Raw genomic sequence first — 19,409 nt, forward strand, 5'->3', positions numbered from 1 at the left:
AATGAATAAAAAAGAAAAAAATCCCTGTCCTGATATTTTCATGAGGAAGACAGACAATAAGTAAAATATGCAGGACGCTGGAAGGTGAAACGTGCTATGGAGAGAACGCAGCAGAAAAGGAGGCCTGGGAAAGACAAGAAGACGGGGCTGGGAAGTAGGGGATGTGGAGAAGGGATTGCAATTAAAGTGGTCGGGGAAGGCCTCCTGGAAAAGATGACATTTGTGTAAAGACCTAAGGGAGTGAGATGTGTGTCTCTAGGAAGAGGTCCAGGCAGGAACAGCATGTGCAAAGGTCCTGAGGGGGGTGAGTGCCTGGAATGGCCAGAAGCCCAGTGGGTCTGGAGTGGAGGGAGCTAGGGAAAAGTAGTAGGAGGTGGGATTGGAGGTAACGAGGGGCCAGCTCACACAGGGCCTGTAGGCTGGTCTATGATCTTTGGCAATTGTTTAAAAAGGGAGATGGCAGCCAGTGCAGGGTTCTAGCAGAGGAAGGATGACATGTAAGTGACCTTGTGCAAAACTAGACGGAGGTGGTGGCTGGAGAAGGCCCTCTGTCCACTGTCCTGGCTGGGAGAGAGGCAGCAATAAAGACTGCTGCGTGAGGTGGGCTACTGTGGACAACAGCAGGGCAGGACCCTTAGGGGGCCTCCTGTGGACCAGAGACCTGGGTTCCACATGGCTCTGTGGCTGAACTGCTGGATCATTTTAGATCATTCTGTGCTTTATGTGCTCAGCTATAAACTTGGAGTAACAATCCCAGTGCTATTGTGAAGACCAAAGGAAGTGAGCAAACTACTGTGAGAGTTCCAGAAGTTGGGGGGTGGGGGGCATCAGAGAAGGCTTCCTGGAGGAGGGAACCCTTGAGCTGAGCCATAAAGTCCAAATAGGATTAAGCCTGGTAGAGGGAATATAGATGAGGAGGGCAGGGGATGGGGGAGAGCATCCAGGAGGAGGAATAGTGTGAGCAAAAGGAAGTTGGGAGGCTAGAAACCAGGACATCCATAAAATAATGGGTATTGAATGAGCTAAGCTGACAGTCTCTGGGGAGTGGGAAGGCTGGAGGGCCCCTTCCTTCCATCCGGGCATGGACGGTTTGTTGTTGCCCCCACCCCCACTGCAGCTGCTGGCAGGGACAGGGCTGTCTCTTCAGCTGCCTCTTTCAGCCACCTCTGGGGCTCCTTTGGGCTGGCCCCGCCCCTCGGGCTGCGATGGAGGCAAGGGCGGGGCCAGGCGCCCAGAGCCAGCGGCGGGAGGGCAGCCAGAGCAGGTGGAGGGCTGGTGGCGGAGGGGCTGCCATGGCTCTGACTCTGGGGCCAGAGCACCAACTCTCCCCTCTCCCCTCCTTGCCTGCCCTGGATGCCTGCCAGGCCTCAGCCTTTGCTGGGGCCCCCGCCTGACCAGTCTCCCCTCCCCGTCCAGTTGGGATTTGGGGGCTGAGCTATCTGGGGTCCCAGGGCCAATGCAGTGCCGGCTCCTTCGGGGCCTGGCCGGGGTCCTCCTCACGCTTCTATGCATGGGGCTCCTCTCTCTTCGGTACCACTTGAGGCTGTCCCCGAAGCGCGTGCAGGACAGCCCTGGGCTGAGCCCAGCGTCCCCTTGGCCTCCTGAGCTGCAGCTGAAGGATGTGTTCATCGCAGTCAAGACGACTCGGACCTTCCACCACTCCCGCTTGGAGCTGCTGCTTGACACGTGGGTCTCCAGGACCAGGGAACAGGTGACAAACTGGCACCTGGGCCCCCGGAGTGGCCCCTGGCCTGTGGGATTAACGGAGGCCTTTCTACTAGGCTGCTGTGCCTGGCAGCCTCGAGGGAGAAGCTGCCTGCCTACCTCCCAGGATTGGGAGGCTCCTCTGGCCCTGGCGGTACCCCTTGCTGGCTCTGGAGCTCACTGCTCCTCATGTGCACTGTTCTGTCTTTTTCAGGGGCCAGGGTGGGCTCCTGCCCCAGGCCTCTGGGTCCCTTCTGAAGGTCCCTTTATTCTCTGGCCATTGCGGTGCAGGCTTCCCTCCTGCCCACCCGGACTCAGCCCTGCGTCGGGGGCAGAGGCTTCAGAGGTCCTGGCTGGCATGTGCCCAGGCCAGGCTGCCACCAGTCCAGGCCCTGGGCGATGTTCTGCTGCCCTGGCTGGTAGAACAGAGGCCGAGCTGCTGAGGAGGGGACCATCTAGGTGGGGCCTGTTAGGGAAAGGGACGGAGTGGGGGGCATCCTTTCAGAATTCCTGACAGCCCCTCCCCCCATGCCTCTGGTGCCCAGGGTGTGCCAAGGGGAGCGGCACCTCATCTCCTGTGCTCATTTCCTGTGGGGCGGCCTTCGAGGGAGAGGGAGGGCGGATGGCTGAGGGAGCGGTGGGCAGGAGGTTGGGGTAAGGGCCCCCTCCCAGGAATTGGAATTGTGTGTGTGTGTGTGTGTGTGTGTGTGTTAGTGTGCTCACATGCAAGGAGCCAGAGTGCGTGTTAGACATGCTATGACAAGAGGCATGTCGGTGACAGGGGCTCATAGCTTATGTCTTTCCTTAGAGGCAGCTCTGAGAAGCTGAGTGCCTTGTGGCTCTTCCCCTCTCCACAGCCAGTGACCTCCTCGAGCAAAATCAGTGATTTGGGGCGTTGGGAACCATATCTGGGAGAGGTAGAGGGGCAGACAGACAGACAGACACATACACACATGCATGCGCATGTGCGCACGTGCTGTCCCACTTTGGCGGCTGGCTCACTGGGAGGAAGTGACCGAGCATTCAGGAGGGGTTGGGGACTCCTGAGAGACTTAGGAAAGTGGGGAGGGGATGCCTGGAAGAGGCCAGGACGCCCTGGGGAGAGGGCACCTCCCCCATCCCAATGCTCCGATGTCCTAGCACCCTGGCTTAACCCTTTCCTCGCGGGGCCTCCAGCACTCCAGGCTCTTCCTTGGGGCTTCCCCACAGCTTCTTGTCTTGGGGAGCTTCTGGTTCTACTCAGGGAAGCCGCTGAGCCTGGCCCTCCCTGCAGACCTTCCTGTTTATGGTGTTGTGTCTGTGTGTACCCGGAAGTGTGGCCTCATGAGTTCCAAAGCCCTTTCCTGTCTTGTCTTGATGACTACGCTGGTGCTCTTGCCCCGGATGAGGAAACTGAGGCCAGAGAGGATGAGGTGCTTGCCAGCATTCCCCCGAAGTCCTGAGGGGGAAGAGCCCAGTGGGACGCAGCCCCTACCTCCTGTCTGGAGCCTTGCCTTCTCTACTGAGACCTGGGATAGCAGAGCTGCTTGGTCACTGGGCTACAGGAAAGGGTCCTTGGGCCTCCAACCTGAGTAGCTGGGCCTGGCAGGACCAGGCCAGCAGAGGAGAGGCAAATGGCCAACCCCTCTGTGTCCTGAACTCAATCCCAGATGCCAGCCAGGCAGCCAGAGAGAGAGTACTGCCAGCTGCTCAGCATCTAAGGGGCCGTGTGTCAGATACATACATCACTGTTTAACCCTCACATTAACTCTGAGTGGTAGCTATTGTGGGGGTGCCACAGAGTTTCCCAAGAATGTGCCACCCAGGCATTTCAAGCTGAAAACAAAGCCCAACAAACTCAGGAAGAGGTTTTTTTTTTGTTGTTTTTTTTTTTGGTACTTCTGCTTTCCCTGCCTAAAGAGATTCAGATAGAAAAACCTGCTTCAGGAAGGGAACCTTAGCATGTTTGAATTAAGTGTGGCAGACAGGGAGGCTTCAAGCAAAAATCTGTTGGCTCCATTCCCCTTTGCGTCCCATTATTTCTGGGTGGCCCTGCAAGAATTTGTTTACCAAATGTTGGCTTTTGCTCATCAACCTGTGAATTGACTGCCTCCCCTCCTTGTCCAGAAGCCTCACTGTCTTTTAGAATTTTCATGCTTATGTGAATTCCCTATGCGCAGTATTACAATTTGATTTTCTCCCGTTAATCTGCTGTGCGTCATTTGAATTATTCGACCAGCCAGAAGAACTAAAGGGGTAAGGGAAAAATTTCCCCGGCTGACACTATTGATATTCCCATCTTATAGGAGAGAAAATTGAGCACAGTTAAACAGAGCTAGGAGATGAATTCACTCAGCTGGACACCTGCCCTCACCCTGGTGCCCTCAGTGCAGGGGGCAGTCTCGAGTTGTGTCCTTTAAGGCAGAGTTGAAAAAAGGAGCGATGCTCAAACAGGAAGGGGAAGGGAGACAGGGAGACCCACTCTCTGCATACGGGCCGCCCTTTGGCTCCTATCTCTGTCCTTGGCCAAACCCCTCCCCCTTTTAGCCCTCAGTTTCCCCATCTGCACAGGATAGGAGAGTCTTGGAGTCTCTCTGAGCTCTGCCAACAGGAGCAGGCCTGAGCTGGTTAACTCCAGGGCTGGGTGTACACCCCAGCTGGTTAAGGGAGGCCTGGTGGCAGGTGGGCCTTTGTGGCAGAGGGCTGGGGCTCGTGTGCCGCCCTTTGTCCCAGGCACAGGGGGTGGGCTGGGGAAGGCACGTTTTTTGTGTTCCAAGAGGAGCCTTTCTCTTCCCCACAGTGCCCTCGAGGGTGGGGGTGGGGGTGGGTGGAGCACTGACAGCCCCACATCTCCCCTCTTCTGTAGCAGATGGCCCCCGGCTACCCCCTCCCCTCACCCCAGCAGGCTGCCTATCCCTTTGTTTTCCTGCAAGGTTTTAGCCATTGTCAGGGTCCCCTCTTTAAACAAATCAAATGCAACCTTCCCTCAGAGGAAACTGCCCACCACTCAGTGCCAGCTTCACATTCCCATGTGCTCTGCCCAGTCAGCCCCCAGGTCCTGCTGTGGGACCCCTCCTTTCCCCCTCCCCCACTGATTCATTGGGGCTTTCTCACCCATCAACAAACACTCCCTGGCCCATTTGGCTCATGCTCCAAACAGAGAGTTCCACTATCTGATGGCTGTTTGGTGGCAAAAGTTTACCAGGGAGCAGGGGGAGAAAGGCCTGATTTGTTTTACTGACTCCTTTGGGGGCTGTGTTGAAAACAGACTTAGGGTTGGGGGCAGGACAGAGCAGGGAGCCCAGGGAAAAGGTGACTGCAGCAAAGCAGGCTGGAGGTGATGATGAGGGTGGGCTGGACCATCGGATGGAGGCTGGTGGGGAGACGCTGCACCTGGGTAATTTAAAGGTTGGGTGGACGGAATTTGCTGACAGACTGGATAGGGGTTGTGAGAGAAAGAAAGGTGGCATGGTGACCCTGATGTATTCGGTCCCAGCAAGATGGGAAGATCGAAAGGAGTACAGGTCTGGGGGAGCTCAGTGCTCAGTCTTGAGGTGCTTGCTGAGTCCGAGGCGCCTGCTAGGCCCCCAGGGGTGAGTTTTGGCTGCGGTGGTGTTTAAGAGCAGGGGAGAGGTCCAAGGCCTATGGGTTCGAATCCAACTTGCCAACTGCACCAACTTCGTCCACTCAGTTTTGCCATCTGTGAGGGGGACAGATTACAACACCTGTCTCAATGTTTAGTGAAGTTGTCAGGGATCAGGAGTGTGAAAGCTCCCCGAGGAGGGCTGCCTGTCCCTTCTGGAAGAGCCGGATTGGCTCACGACGTAAGATTTCTGAGTTGCGTCAGGGAGTTTGTGTGGCTGTGAAAGTTGTGACTGCCTCTCTAAGTGGTGCAGTGTCCCAGCATGTGGGTCTGTCCACATAGAGTCTGTTTTCTGACGAAGTGTTGAGGGTTGTGTCTATGTGATTGTGGGGGAGCCAAGTGGGATTGTGTGCGGGTGTGATTCTGCCGAGAGTGTATGACGGTAGAGTCCCTGGGGGCGCTGGTCTGTAAGGAGGCTGAGTGTGAGAGAGACTGATGGGCTGGTGTGTTCTGGGAAGCTGTGTCTACTGAAGCTGGGTTGTGTGGGTATGTGTTGTATGTTTGGGTCACTGAGAAACTCATGCTGTCCTAAAGCAGCGTGCGACGGTGAGAGGGGTTTGTGTCTGTCACGGAAGGGGGACAGAGGTCTGCTGTGTGTGTAGCCACCTGGACGGGGGTTCATTGGGGGCTGGGCTGTGGGGTGACCCCCAGTCTGCCCTTGACCGAGCCCAGTCCTCACTCTTCTTTCTCCTTCCCAGACATTCATCTTTACTGACAGCCCGGATGAAGGCCTCCAAGAGAGACTGGGTAACTCTGCCTGGCCTGGGTGGGGTGGCTGTTCCCTGGCCTAGGAGTCCCCAGGAAACAGGACTGCCCAACCTTGGCACGTGGGGCTTCCCCTTTGCCCAGGAGGGGAGCAGGCTTTTCCCTGTAAATGGAGAGGGACTGTGCTGTTCAAGACCCTGGATACCTGGGTCCCAGCCCAGCTTACTGTCCGTCAGCTCTGGGTTCTGGGCAGGTCAGCCCTCCCTGACCTCAGTTTCCCCAGATGTGAAATGGGAGTGTGCGGGCCACTCCAGGCCCTCTGAGGCGTTGCTCTGCATTGTCAGAGTGTGCAGAGCTGGGGGAGGAGCTGGGCAGCAGGCCCTGACTAGTTCTCGCTTCTCCAGGGCCCCACCTCGTGGTCACCAACTGCTCTGCGGAGCATAGCCACCCTGCCCTGTCCTGCAAGATGGCTGCTGAGTTTGATGCCTTTTTGGCCAGTGGGCTGAGGTGAGTGCACCTGGGTCTCTGGAGGCAGGTGTGACCTTTGCCTCAGCTCAGTTCCTGAATGGGGTATTGTATCGAAAAAGTGAAGTTTGTTGAAAAAGTGAAGTCGTCTGGTTTCTGTGAATTCCATCATGTAGGGCCTCCTGTGGTCTGTCTTTGGGCAGACCGTCTGGTTTCAAATCCTGCCATTCACTGGCTGTGTGACCTTGGACAAGTGTCTTAACCTCTCTGAGTCTTAGTCCTCATGTGTTCAATGGGCAGACCTTCCCCAAGAGCTTACACAAGATGCAGTCTGGTACAGGACGGGCCCTTACATGGAGCCACCCCCACCTGGTAACTGTTCATTGACTGATGAAGGGGATACAGGGGGAGTCTGGTGGGCTGGCGGCCCTTGGGAAGCCCCTCCAAGCTTCTTGGCGCCTTCCATGCCCACAGGTGGTTGTGCCACGTGGACGATGACAACTATCTGAACCCAAGGGCGCTGCTGAAGTTGCTGAAAGGCCTCCCCCACACCCTCGATGTCTACATAGGCCGGCCCAGCCTGAACCGGCCCATCCACGCTTCGGAGCCGCGGCCCCACAACCGCACGGTCCGGACTCCCTGATTCCCTGGTGCATTGGCCAATGGCCAGCGCCCGCCTGGGCCAGGCCAGCTTTGGGGCGGGGCCATGTGTGGGGTGGGGCTGTGGAGGGTGTGGGGGGCTTGTCTGGGTTCCACATAGGGCCTCATGGCTGTGTATTTGGGCGGGTGGCTTTGCCTCTGATCATCGGTCTCCTCCTCTGTGAAATGGGGAGACAGAGATAAAGCTCGTTAGGCAGAGAGACTGTCACGTGGTAGGGCCTTGGTCATTGAGGAGTGGTCAGCAGAGCCCCTCGCCACCTGGTGTCATGGGGTTGCACAGGTTGTTCAAATGCTGACTGCTGCTGGGCCAGGTGGTAAATTGCCACTGCGTCCAGGCCCCGAACACTCCCTTTCCCTAGGCACCACCTCTCCGTCCAGACTTCATTAACCACCAACAAAAGAGTTGACACCTGGCGTGACAGGGTCCCAACACCAGCTTCATTCAGCTCCATACCTGGTAGACGCTGACGAAAGCTGCGTCAGACGCTGATGATAGACGCTGTTGAAAGATTTAGAAAACAAACGTAAACTAGGGTACCCGTTAAATTTGACTTTCAGAGAGACAAAGAAGACTTTTTTAGTATAAGTAGGTTGCATGGTTTCCCCTGTCCCCACGATGCCACCAGGCTTTTGGTACTGGAGATGCCAGGCCTCTAGGGCTTCCTTGGTTCCAGGAAAAAGGCAAGTGGGGGGGGGTCCCTTCTCTAGAGACAGTGCCTGCAGCAGGAGCTGGGCCTGCTGTGGGCCTGTCTCCCTCCCTAGGTCACCATCTGCTTCATGAGGGAAACCAAGAACTGGAAATACAAAACCTTAATTATCAGCAGCTAATCAGCCTCTGAGTACTAATTAAATCCTCCTGGGCTCCAGGGTGTGTGTACGTGAATAGATTCCAGGTGAGCTGAGGGGTTCCCCGGGCTCCTACACCACCTCACCCCTGACCTTAGAGGTTGACAGCTCTGCTCTGGAGCCAGACTCCCTGTGTTCACATGCCAGCCTTGCCATCTCCTGGCTTCGTGACCTTGATGGAAGTCGTCTTCCCTCTCTGTGCCTCAGTTTCCTCATCTGTGAAATCAGTGCTGATAGTCCCTGACTCATGGGGTGGTTGTGAGCAAAACAAGAAGCAATCAGGTGTCATCTATCCCAATGTTTAGAATGGGACCTGGCATGAAATGGACACTAGTAAGTGACCAGCACCTGACTCAGCTCAGCCTTCGTCTCCAGGCCATGTTTTTCCTGTGCAGGTTCCACACGCAGTTGGGCACACCCAGGCTCTGTGCCCTGCAACGTGCACAAATGCCCTTCTTGGCACACACCCCCCCAATGGGATGCCAGGGCTCTGCCCCAAAGTGCCCTGGCCTGTTCAGACCCTGAGGTGCCCCAGGGTGGGACAGCAAGAGCTCTAGCTCAAGGTCCATCACAGCTCTGGGACCTCAGGCAAGTGACTTCACTTCTGTGCACCCGGTTCCCTCATCTGCAGCACAGCCCTTCTCAAAGGGCTGGGCAGTCAGTTCTCAGGGTTAGGCAGCTGTAGTGTTACTGCGGTTGTTACTGTCATTATGCGCCAGTGGAAGCCATGCACTCGTTAATTCATTAAACAAGCATTTACTGGGCTCCTCCTGTGGGTCAGGTCCTCAAGAAGCCATTCATTCTGCCTTGTTGAGCCCTGACATCTCTCTAAGAGGGCAGCGTTTCCAGGAATAAGCTCATACAGGTTTTAGGAAGAGGCTGCCTCCAGGCCAGGACAACCATGAGATTGAAGACTCAGAGCCGAGGTTGCACTCTAATCAGAGGCCCAGAGAGGGGCAGTGACTTTCTCAAAGTTATACTTTCAACTGTGCTGGGGAGGAGGCAGGCTTCCCGACTTCCTGGCCAGGGTTCTTTTCACTGCTGCATCATGGGAGGTAACTCAACCCAACAGCATTCATCAATGAAGCACCAACTGTGTACTTGGGAGAAGGTAACCTTAGGGAACTTGTTTGACCAAGAGATGGTACAGCCGAAAGCGTAGTGTTGCTCACACGCCTTAGAGAAATTCATAGGTGAATTTGCAGGTCCTCACAGAGGAGGGAGAAGAGGTCTTCGTGACGGGCAGAGGTAGAAAGTGGTTTAAGCCCCAAAGGGATGTTATTGGCTCCTGAGATTGAGATGTCAAGGGGTTTGCTGACCTCTGGGGCTCACAGGCCTGTTTGTTCTTCTCTCTTTACTCTGTGAGAGGCCTTATTTTTTCCTTTTGTGGAAAAGCTTTCTCAGTCCCAGGAGTTGGGAATGGCGAGGCCGGTGTACGTGGCCCCGGTGTAGGTAGCATTAGGATTAGAGCTTCTGAGCCTGGTGACCCTGTAAAGGCATCTCTTCCTCACAGTTAGCATAGAGAGCTAAGGAGAGCACTCTGATTGGCTAAGCCTAAGTCACTGAGCCAATCACAAGGAGTGTGGTCCTGTGATCCTTCCTAGGGGACCTGTGGCCTAGGCGAGCTGGTGCTGTGTTTGTTAGCCCCTCTTAAACCACGTGGGGTAAGGTAGAACTATTTCTCTGGGGAAAAGGGTAAGGTATGCTGGGGGGACAAATAGGACACATGTGCTCTGTACCCATAATCGAGCCAGATTGGGGTCTAGTTGGTGTCACCATCACTCTCAATCAGCTGTGTGACTTTGGGCCTCGGTTTCCTTACGTATAATATGGGCATAGTCATGTCAGGCTGTAGCAAGACTCTAGCGCGAGATGAAATAAAAAGCTACTGAGCCATGCTGGCTAGGGGTGAGGGGTGGCCTGACTGTTGCCCCCACCCACGCCCATCCCCAGGCTCACTCTGTCCTCACTTTGGCTCTGCCCTCCTCTCCTTCCAGAGGCTGGTACAATTCTGGTTCGCCACTGGGGGTGCCGGCTTTTGCATCAACCGCAAACTGGCTTTGAAGATGACCCCGTGGGCCAGGTAAGCAGAGAGCTCCAGGTAGGTGGGGGCGAGCGAGGGGTGTTGATGGGGGTAGTACCTGGGGTGTGTGTGAGGACTTTGCAGCAGGAAAGGCTTGAGGGAGAGAGTGCAGGAGGTCACGTCGTGTGCAGAAGGCGGATGCTAGAGCCAGACTCCGCCCTGCCGGTGGGTCCCAGTGGAGGGCCCAGGCCAGTGGCTGTAGCAGCGCTCTGTCCCTCAGTGGCTCCCGCTTCGTGGATACATCTGCCCTCATCCGGCTGCCCGATGACTGTACCGTGGGTTACATCATTGAGTGTAAGCTGGGCGGCCACCTGCAGTCCAGTCCCCTCTTCCACTCCCACCTGGAGACCCTGCAGCTGCTGGGGGCTGCTCAGCTCCTGACGCAGGTAAGCTGGCCTCCGGGCAGGAGGCAGTGGGGGAGGTGTTTGGGTTTGGGCTAGCTCCTACTGATGGGGAAACGGAGGCCCAGGGTGGCGAAGGACCCCCTGAAGGGCATACAGTGACTCTCCACCTTCAACCCTGAAGGGTTAGCATTTGTGATGCTAAAAATCTTTGATCTGGTCCCCAGATGCCAGCTGGAAGGACCTGCACAGATGAGATGAAACTTGTCTTCAGGTTCCGACAACCCAGCTCCCCACCTGCTACCTCCGGTCCCTCTCTTTTCTTTAATCTTCCATCCTCCCCACATCCCTCCGAAGGGGTCAGGTCTGCTCTTTCCAACTTCGCCCGTCAGTAGCCCCTTCATTCATCAAAGCTCACCTGTCCACTGCTCTGCTTTGCCTCCTAACCCAGCTGTTCCTGGGAAGGACCAGGTCTCCAGTGAGGACACTCAAGCATCATGTCAGGCTCTGGGAAGGGTGGGATCCCATCCCACTACCTGGCGGGTAATGACTGCTGAGGACCAACTGGCACTGCCTTGGAGATGCCACTCTCCAACTCCTGGGTCTCCAACCCTGTAGGTGGTCCTGGCAGGGAAGGCCCCTGGCATCTGGGGCCCAACAGTGCGAGTCAGAACCCTTTTGGCTGCAAGTGATAGAAAAGCAACAGACTGGTTAAATAAAACAGGACATTTATAGGCCCATGGACCTGAGAAGCTGAGGGTTTGGCTTGACTTGCTAGATCTGGCTGGGTGTGGACGCTCACTCTTTTCCCTCTTTCATCTGCCCTCCCCCATGGTTGCCTCATTCTCAGGCAGGTTTGCCCCTTGTGCTGGCACAATGGCAGCCCCAAGTGTCTCTCACCCATGGGAGGAGGGTGCCTCCTTCCGCCAGATCCCAAGGCTCGCCCTCATTGGTCAGATGGCCCCGCTTGTGTCACATGACCTGTCTCCTACCAGCACCTAGAGTTAGTGTTGAGGCTAGACCTGGAACTGGGGGGCAGGGTTGGTCTCATTAGGACCGCAGAGCCTGAAGCCAGGAAAGGGGATCAGATTTTGGGCAACCAAAACCAAGGCGCCCTAATGGGGTTTCCAGAGCACCCACTGTGCCAGGCACCACACGGGGGGCTTTATCTTCTTTAACTCTCTGGTTCCTCACAACATTCACATCAGATCAGTGCTAACATTATTCCCATTCTACAGATAGATAAGCTGAGGCCCAAACAATGGAACTAACCATGGCACACAGAGAGTGGAAGTAACCATTGTACATTGCAGAGGGGGATTTGAGCCCTGGTTGGGTGGCCCCTAAGCCCACAGTCTATAACCACTGTGCTTGACAGCCTTTCTACTGGGGTCATTATCCCATATCCTCATTGCTTTCGAAGCAACCTGAGGCCCTGGGTGGAGAGGGATTTACCAGGACCCCACAGTGAGTTCCATCCAGGCACAGAACTTTCTGGAAAGGTGCCTTCCCCTCATGAGTCTCGGTTTCCAAATCTGTAGATGAGGGAATTGTTTCAGCCTCCTAGTAAGCTGGACGGTTGGGGGTACAAATGGGATCGGGGCCCGAAAGTGCTCTACAAGCTTGAAGAACTTGGGGAGTGAAGTGGGCACCTCAGCAAAGCACCCACTGTCAATGGCATTTCAGGCTCAGAGGCATGCTTTCTGTGCCCTCCAAATGCCCATGTGCTTCCCTGCTTCTCCCCAAGTTCTGCCCCTTTGTGGGATCCCCAGTGGAACATCCCCAACCTCCCGCCTCTTTTCTGCTTCTCCCTGCCCAGGTCACCCTCAGCTATGGCGTCTTTGAGGGGAAGCTCAACGTCATTAAACTACAGGGCCCCTTCTCTCCTGAGGAGGACCCCTCCAGGTGGGTCTGGGGGCTGAAACTGTAGAACGGGAAGAGTGGGGGCTGAGCCCAGGCATGCAAAGATCGGGGACAAGGAGAGAGGAAGAGAAAGAGGCCCTGAGGCTGGTAGCACAGAGCTGGGAGCAGAGAACATTGTTTTCAGTCCTTGCTCCATCACTGGCTTGCTGCGTGATCTCGGGCAAGTGTCTTGCTCTCTCTGGGCCTCATTCGCCCCATTTTGTAACACAAGGAGGCTGGGTGTTGTGGATCTGAAGGGCTCTCCCAGCCCTGATCATCTGGGATTCTTCAGAAGCCCCTGGAAGACTGAAATGTCTTCCCTGACCGAGGAGATACTCTAATGGTGGACCTTCAAGCACTGATGGGGAATTTTAATTTGATCTTTTGTAGGCTCTTTGTTTCTTTGATACTCTTCAGAGTTTTTCTTCTTTTTTCTTTTTTTCCCCGGTGGGTAGAAGGTTGGAATGGGGGCAAGATGCCACCTGGGCAGCTTTTGGTTCTGCCTCCAAAACTAGCCTCAGGGAGATGAGGGCTGTTCAGCTCAGCCCCACATTGCTGTAGAGCAGCTTAGAGCACAGCCTGTGACATCCTGTGGCAGGAGGGAACAAGATCAGCCCAAGGAAGTAAAGGAAGCCAGTGTGACTGGAATGCGAAAGGAGGAGGGTGGCGTCAAATTCAGTTGGGGAGGTGGCAGGGGACCCTTCCCTCCCAAAGGCTTTGTGTCTGGACTTTGGATTTATCCGATGTATGTAACCCTTGGGGGAACCAGGACTCGTGGCTCTGAAGTTGTGCAGAGCTGTCTGTCTGGGGACAGAAGGCTCACAACCATCCCGAGGGCCCTGGGACCAGGAAGCTGCCTCCTGATGGGATGAGCTCCCCATCAGTGGCGGTGTGCCGACTGCCGTACTGCCAAGAGGTTTAAGGATTCACGTTCAATTCTCTCTAAGCCTGAAGATCCTGGAATCCATAGGTTTCTGCCAACTGGGGACTGAGATAGGTGTGGTTAGGTGGTCTGGTCTCAGCTGAGGTCTCTTCATGGTTTCTCTGGCCTTTGAAGTCTCTCTAAACCAGTGGTTCCCAATCAGGGGCCGTTTTGTCCCCTGGGGACATTTGGAAATGCCTGGAGACATTTTTGATTGTTACGACTTGGGGAGAGGCTCCTGGCACCTAACAGGTAGAGTTCAGGGTTGCTACTAAACATCCTACAATGGACAGGACAGCCCCCACGACAGAGAATTATCTGGCCCCAAATGTCAACGTACTGAGGTGGACAGACCCTGCTCCAAACCATCTTTGTGCTGTGCGCTCCCCTGAGCCCGTGGGGGTGAGGGTAGGAGTAGGGCTGACCGTCTTGTCCATTTCTGGTCTCTCCATAGGTTTCGCTCCCTACATTGTCTCCTCTACCCAGACACTCCCTGGTGCCCACAGCTGGTGGCCCGATGAACTCTGAACTGCTGGGCAACGGCCTCTGGTTGTTTCTCGCCTCCCAACACAGCCCTGAGGGCCTGTGGCAAGTGCCCTGGGGTGGGCAGTCCCTGGCAAGACCTCTGAGTGGTGGGCAAGCCCAAGACTGGATGGTGGCTGGTGGTGAAGGCATCCCAGGCCCCTGAGAGGTGGGCTGGACAGCCCAGGGACAGGTGAGGGCCAGAGAGGTCCCAGGGGCTGGGTTCCCATGGGCCCTGAGTGGCTAAATGAAAAAGGGTGGGGGCCATTAAGCTGGGCTGAAGCTCAGGGGTTCTAAGCCGGAAGAGAATTGCATAGGCCCCTGGGTGGGGTCTGCCCCCACCCCCACCTCTGGTCTCTCAGTCACCCCCCTGGGGTCAAGCACGGGGCCACCTACTCCTGGATCCCTTGGCTGGGTCCCCAACCACTGAGGGACCCAGGTGGAAAAGTCTCAGAATGCAGATATTGTTGTTGCTGACCAGTTGCCAGCTCCTTGCTCCCCACTCCTTGCTAACAGAACCCGATTTTGTTTGGGGTATCAGCCTGCCTAGACCAGATGATGGCTAACAATGGGCCCCAGCCAACCTTGATGATCATTTTGTTCACTTTCCCAGCCTCCCTTGCTGTTAGGATCTACTATGTGTCCCAGCTCTGGCGGGAGCCAGAGCTCAGTCTGTTAGTGTAAACTAAGCAAAGCCAATAGAGAGGATTCTGGAGAAAGTTTGCAGCTCCATACTGTCTCCTTGCTGTGAAAGCGGGTGTGATGTCTGGATCTGGGGCAGCCACCTTGCTGCCATGAAGGAAAGGTCAAGACAATCATCTACACCTGTCCTTTCCAGCATCTGGTTCTGTAAGAAAATTAAACCCTTGTTTGTTTAAGCCTCTCCTGGTCCAGTGTTTTGTTACCCACCCAGTGTTCCTGACTGGGGCAGGGTGTTTGATCTGTCATGGTGGTGACGGTGGTGTTGATTTGGGTACTGAGCTGTACGTTCTTGCTCTGCCCTCGCTGGCTGTTTACCCTTGAGAGATCCACTTGATCTCTCTGGCCTGTTTGCCATTTGATTGATGAGAAAAGGAATACCTTCTTTATGGGTTGATATCTGGGTAAAATGATACAGTGTTTGTAAAGGGCACAGCACGGAGCCTGGCATACAGAAAGAAGCCTGGCTCAGTGAACGGTGACTGCTATTAATTAGTGTGTGTGAGTCATGGTGTGCCAGGGTGTATAAGGGTGTGCATGGGTGTGTGTATGTCGTGTACCCTTCTACACATATCTGTGCGGGAGACTCATGTGGTCTATGGATGCATTTGTGCCCCTGTCACATGCGTGTGTATAATGTATAGTGTGTTAATATGTGTGTGCCATGAGGTACAGGTATGTGGGAGCTATTCTTCCTTTTCTCTGCCCTCAGGGCCTGGGTTCGGGGTGGCTAGACAATCAGGGAAGGCAGAATGGAGACTTGGAGCTGAGGGATTCAACCTCTGGTGTTGGATAAAGGGGAGATTTGAGAACCAAGGTAGGATCTGCATAAATGCCCAGTACGCTTAGAATCTCACATCTCAAAGGGTTGGATGAATGAATGAAGTGGTTATGGGGAAATCTCAGGCCTGGTGGTGCATGGTGGGGGAGGGTTAGGGCTGGGAGGTCTCGTCTCACCACCAGCATTATACCAGTGATGTGGGAAGTTGGGGTCACAGTGGGGCAGCTCCAGGCTGGGGAGGAGGGAGGGAGAATCCTAAGGGATGGGCAGCACTGATGCAGGCACCCAGGGCTGGGGGCTCCTTTGGAGCACACCCGCCAGTCCTTGCGGGACCTTGTCCCTGCAGTTCTATCTGGGACATCTGGAACCTCTGAGCACCAGAGCCTCAGCCCTTGTTTTTTAGGGGGAAGCCTGAGGCCCAGTGAGGGCCCGGCCATGTGCTTGTGGTCACATGTGGTCAGGTGCCTAGCCAGTGTTTGGGCTCTTCCGAAGCTTCCTTTCTTTCTGGGCTGAGCTAAGGCTGGGTTTGTGGGATGTGAGCCGAGTAGGGGTGGCCCCTAGACCTGTAGCCCCGTGGGCATGGAATGGTGTGCTTCCGAGTTGCGGTCCTCTCCACCCTGCACATGGAAGGATGACTGCTGGCCTGCTTTTATAAGCAACAGCAGATTTGCGGGTTGTTCCCAGATTCTGAGGGTCGGGTGGAGGGAATAGGACATCTGCTGCCTCCATTGTCCCAAAATAGCTGTGGGAAGGAGGGGGAGCAGAGTCAGCAAGGATCAGAATTGGGATGGAGGAAGGAGTCTGGGTTTAACCCTTTGTGTGTTTGTATGGGAGAGTACGGAGCTGCCTGCACTCTGTGCTAAGGTGATTCATGTGGACCCCACAGGCAGGGCTGAGAGTAGGGGGGCAAGGTTGGACCACCCCGTCTTGGCCTTGCTCTTCCCCTTGGGCAAATAGTAACCCCATTTTATAGATTAGGAAACTGAGGCACAGAGAGGGAGAAGGCCCTTCATCCAGGCCATAGGGCTTATTGGAGCCAGAGCCAAGATTTGAGGCAACCTGGCCCTGCAGTACTCATCTCTGTGTGGGCGACTTTGGAAGGTCAGAGAGCCTCATGAGGCCTGGGTTCCACACTCATTTCCACCTCTGGCTCGACAGCCTTGGGCAGGTGGCTTCACCACTCACTGACCTCACCTAAAACAGGCGCAATGACTTCTATGTAATGTGCCATGCGGTCTCAAGAGACTGTACAGAAAGCTCCTGGTGCAGGTAGCCGCTCAATAAACCACCTCCCTGCCCTCTCTGAGCTCAGTGTTCTCAGCCGGAAAAGGGGGTAGAAGGGATGCTGGACTAGCCATCACCTCCGCTTCACCGTTCAAGTCTGAGCCATCGGAGTCCTGCCTGCATTGCCTCAGCCTCCCACTGACCTCCCCCGCTGCTCACAGCCCCTGGCGCACTGGCCCCCTTGTTTCCCCTGCTGAGGGCCCAGGTTCTCCACCTGCACCAGCTTTTCCCTCTCCCTGGAGTGCAACCCCATCTCTGCATAGCTGGGTCGGAGCTCCAATGTCCTCTCCTAGGGAGGCTCTCCCTGGTCACCCATCAGTGCCAATCACCTCACTCTATGGTAGCTCTCTGCATCGCTCTACCCGTAAGAGACCCATCTCTCGATGGCGCAGCTGCTTATTTGTATTTGTTTGTTTTCTCCTCCCATCTCACCGTTGGCTCCATGATCCCAGGGATCGTGTTGGTTCTGTTCAGGGCCGCTTACTGCCTGACACATAGTCCATGCTCAATAAATATTTGTGGGATGAGTAGAAAAATGAGTAAATGGGTTTCTTAGATCTCTTCCAGCTCTGTCAGCGCTTTAAGATTCTGTGAAAGGTGCTAAAACCACTGGGGGACAAGGTTATGGGGAGCTTTATAATGCAGAGATCAGGTTGGCTACAGTGATCATTTTTAATGTCACCCAGACAGGGAAAATCTGACCTAGGGTGCTTTTGATAAATTCAATAGGAAGGACACAGCACCATCTGGAAGTAATTATCAAAATAATTGACCCTACACAGACCCACCTTCAGGATCTGAATACCAGTTTCCTGGAAATGGGGGGCAGGGCAGTCAAGAGTTCAATCCACCAAATGAAGATGAGGACAAAGGATGTGGTTTCTTCAAGTAAAATGGCATAAATAAGGAAGGGAGAAAGGACTGGTAGAGATTCAAAGAGATTTAAGAGTCGCAGCAACAAAATATAATGTATAGATCTTGTTTAGATCCTGGTTCAAATACATGGATCCTAAAAAGACATTTTTGAGAAAAATGAAGAAATTCAAACATAGACTTTGTATTAGACGGTATTAAGAAATTGTTAATTTTATTAAATGTGATCACAATATTGAGGATTTTTTTTTGATGTTCTAACATGTGAGAGACATTCTGAAATATTTATGGGTGAAAGGATAAAATGTCTGGAATTTTCTTTAAAAAGGTGCTCAAGGGGAGAATGAAATAAGAATGACAAAATGGGGATGGCGGTTGAAGCTGGCTGATAGACATATGGAGGTTCTTTATGCTATTCCCTTTACTTTGATGTGTGTTTGAAAATTTCCATAATAAAAAGTAAAATTAAATAAAGAGGGCCTTTGGATATGCCATTTTGCTGGCTCTGGCCCTCCCCCTTCCCTTTCTATTTCCCCTGCCCTGCCTCCAGGCCTCACATTCAGGCCCAGAGAACATCTGTTTCAATCAGACACAGCTGTCCTGACTCCACTTTCTGTTCTCTCCAAACACCCAGAAAAAGGAGAGGCAGACCTTGATTGAAGCTGGCCCCTGTCTGATGGACGCTGGCCTCTGTCTGATTTGCGTTTGGCCTGTTACCTGGTCTCCCTGAGGCCCACACTGATTTCTTTTGCTTCTGACCACTTGTCCCAGCTGTTTTGTAACCCAGGAGCACTTTCCTTGGGCACAGTCAGTAGACACATTCCTCCGCCCACTTCCCATCCCCCCAGCAGCCAATCAATAAGAATGTACTGCTAACCTCCTGGAGTGGGGGTGGGGGTCCCTGTGTTAGAGGCTACACTGGGGAATCAGGTATAAGCCCTCCCCTCAACAGGGGGCTCAAATCCCAGGTGGGGCAATATTGAGTACATGGCATCTCATGTAATCAGTGATGATACACAACCATGGGGCACAAAGAGAGAGGACTAAAATCTAGGGGCCTTCGGGGCAGCAGGGCTCAAGGTTTGATGTGCAAGGTGATGTTGGATCTGGGTCTTGTGCTATGAGGAAGTCAGAAGGAGTAGAATCATCACATATTGCCTGAAAGAGAGCACGTGGAGACCCTAAGCGTTATGGCTATGACGGCTACTGTTTACACGTGCCTACTGATCTCCTCTTGCAGGATAGAGGTGAAGTGTGTACCTGGCACAGGGTCCCCACAAAACAGAAGGAGTACTCTCCCTCCTTTCCTCCCTACATCTCCTCTTCCAGAATGACTTGGGAAATTCCCCCGAGCAGAGACCCTATTCAAAGAATCTCTGTACCTTGTAGTGTCTGGCACCGCGCTGGGCACATAGCATGCATGTGACAAAGACTGACTCCTTAGGTGAGTTAGCCTCAGGCCAGTACCAATAATCAATAATCAATAAACAATAAACAATAATGCTTGGTAAAAACATATTCTAGGGCCCCAACTTAGATCTTCAGAGCCCAAGTCTCCAAAGAAGGGGCCAGGTAATTGGTATGTTTACCTAGTTCCCCAAGAGGCTCTAAGTTGCTGCTAGGTTAGAGAACGAGGTGGGGGTTGAGGGAAGTTTCAGCACCATGGACAGAACCCCCACTACGGCTTCTAGTATCTATCTCCTCGCTAGGACTAACTGGCACAAGCGCATTCTATGTGTCTATGTGGCGAGGGTTCATGGTCTAACCTGATGAGGACCCGGTGACACCTGTGGCCTTGGCCCCCATGTCACAGAGCCCTCGTCTGTGCTTCAGGAGCGTGTTTCAGGGTAGGCACTTGTCCTGCTGTGACAGATAGCTCTAACTCTGCACAGGGAGAGGAGGTATAAATATTCCCTCCATTTCTTTTATAAGTTGTAAGTGACCCCCATACTGTGCAAGTAGCAAAGCATGAAGCCTGAGCCAGTGTGAACAAATTAATC

At 54.2% G+C, this 19,409-nt stretch overlaps 1 protein-coding gene across 3 annotated transcripts; it reads left to right on the forward strand.

Annotated features, from left to right (window-relative positions):
- The first annotated feature begins 1,214 nt into the window (after nucleotides 1–1,214).
- MFNG (MFNG O-fucosylpeptide 3-beta-N-acetylglucosaminyltransferase) lies at nucleotides 1,215–14,655 on the forward strand. Of its 3 annotated transcripts, none has more exons than XR_013993969.1 (9): nucleotides 1,226–1,711; nucleotides 6,025–6,073; nucleotides 6,436–6,538; nucleotides 6,971–7,124; nucleotides 10,000–10,085; nucleotides 10,306–10,471; nucleotides 12,246–12,331; nucleotides 13,705–13,965; nucleotides 14,386–14,655. XR_013993969.1 is itself a non-coding variant. In XM_081058871.1 (9 exons), exons 1-9 carry the CDS (start codon nucleotides 1,457–1,459, stop codon nucleotides 13,776–13,778), a joined length of 1,020 nt encoding a protein of 339 aa, XP_080914997.1. In that variant the 5' UTR covers nucleotides 1,240–1,456; the 3' UTR covers nucleotides 13,779–14,655. The 3 variants fall into 3 exon arrangements, 2 of the variants coding, with proteins under 2 accessions (XP_080914998.1, XP_080914997.1); XM_081058871.1 differs by adding an exon at nucleotides 10,654–10,700 and having other exon boundaries at nucleotides 1,240–1,711; nucleotides 13,705–14,655; XM_081058872.1 differs by having other exon boundaries at nucleotides 1,215–1,711; nucleotides 13,705–14,655.
- The last annotated feature ends 4,754 nt before the right edge of the window (nucleotides 14,656–19,409 follow it).

Source organism: Rhinolophus hipposideros, assembly GCF_964194185.1.
Source record: "Rhinolophus hipposideros genome assembly, chromosome: 9".
NCBI lineage: Eukaryota > Metazoa > Chordata > Mammalia > Chiroptera > Rhinolophidae > Rhinolophus > Rhinolophus hipposideros.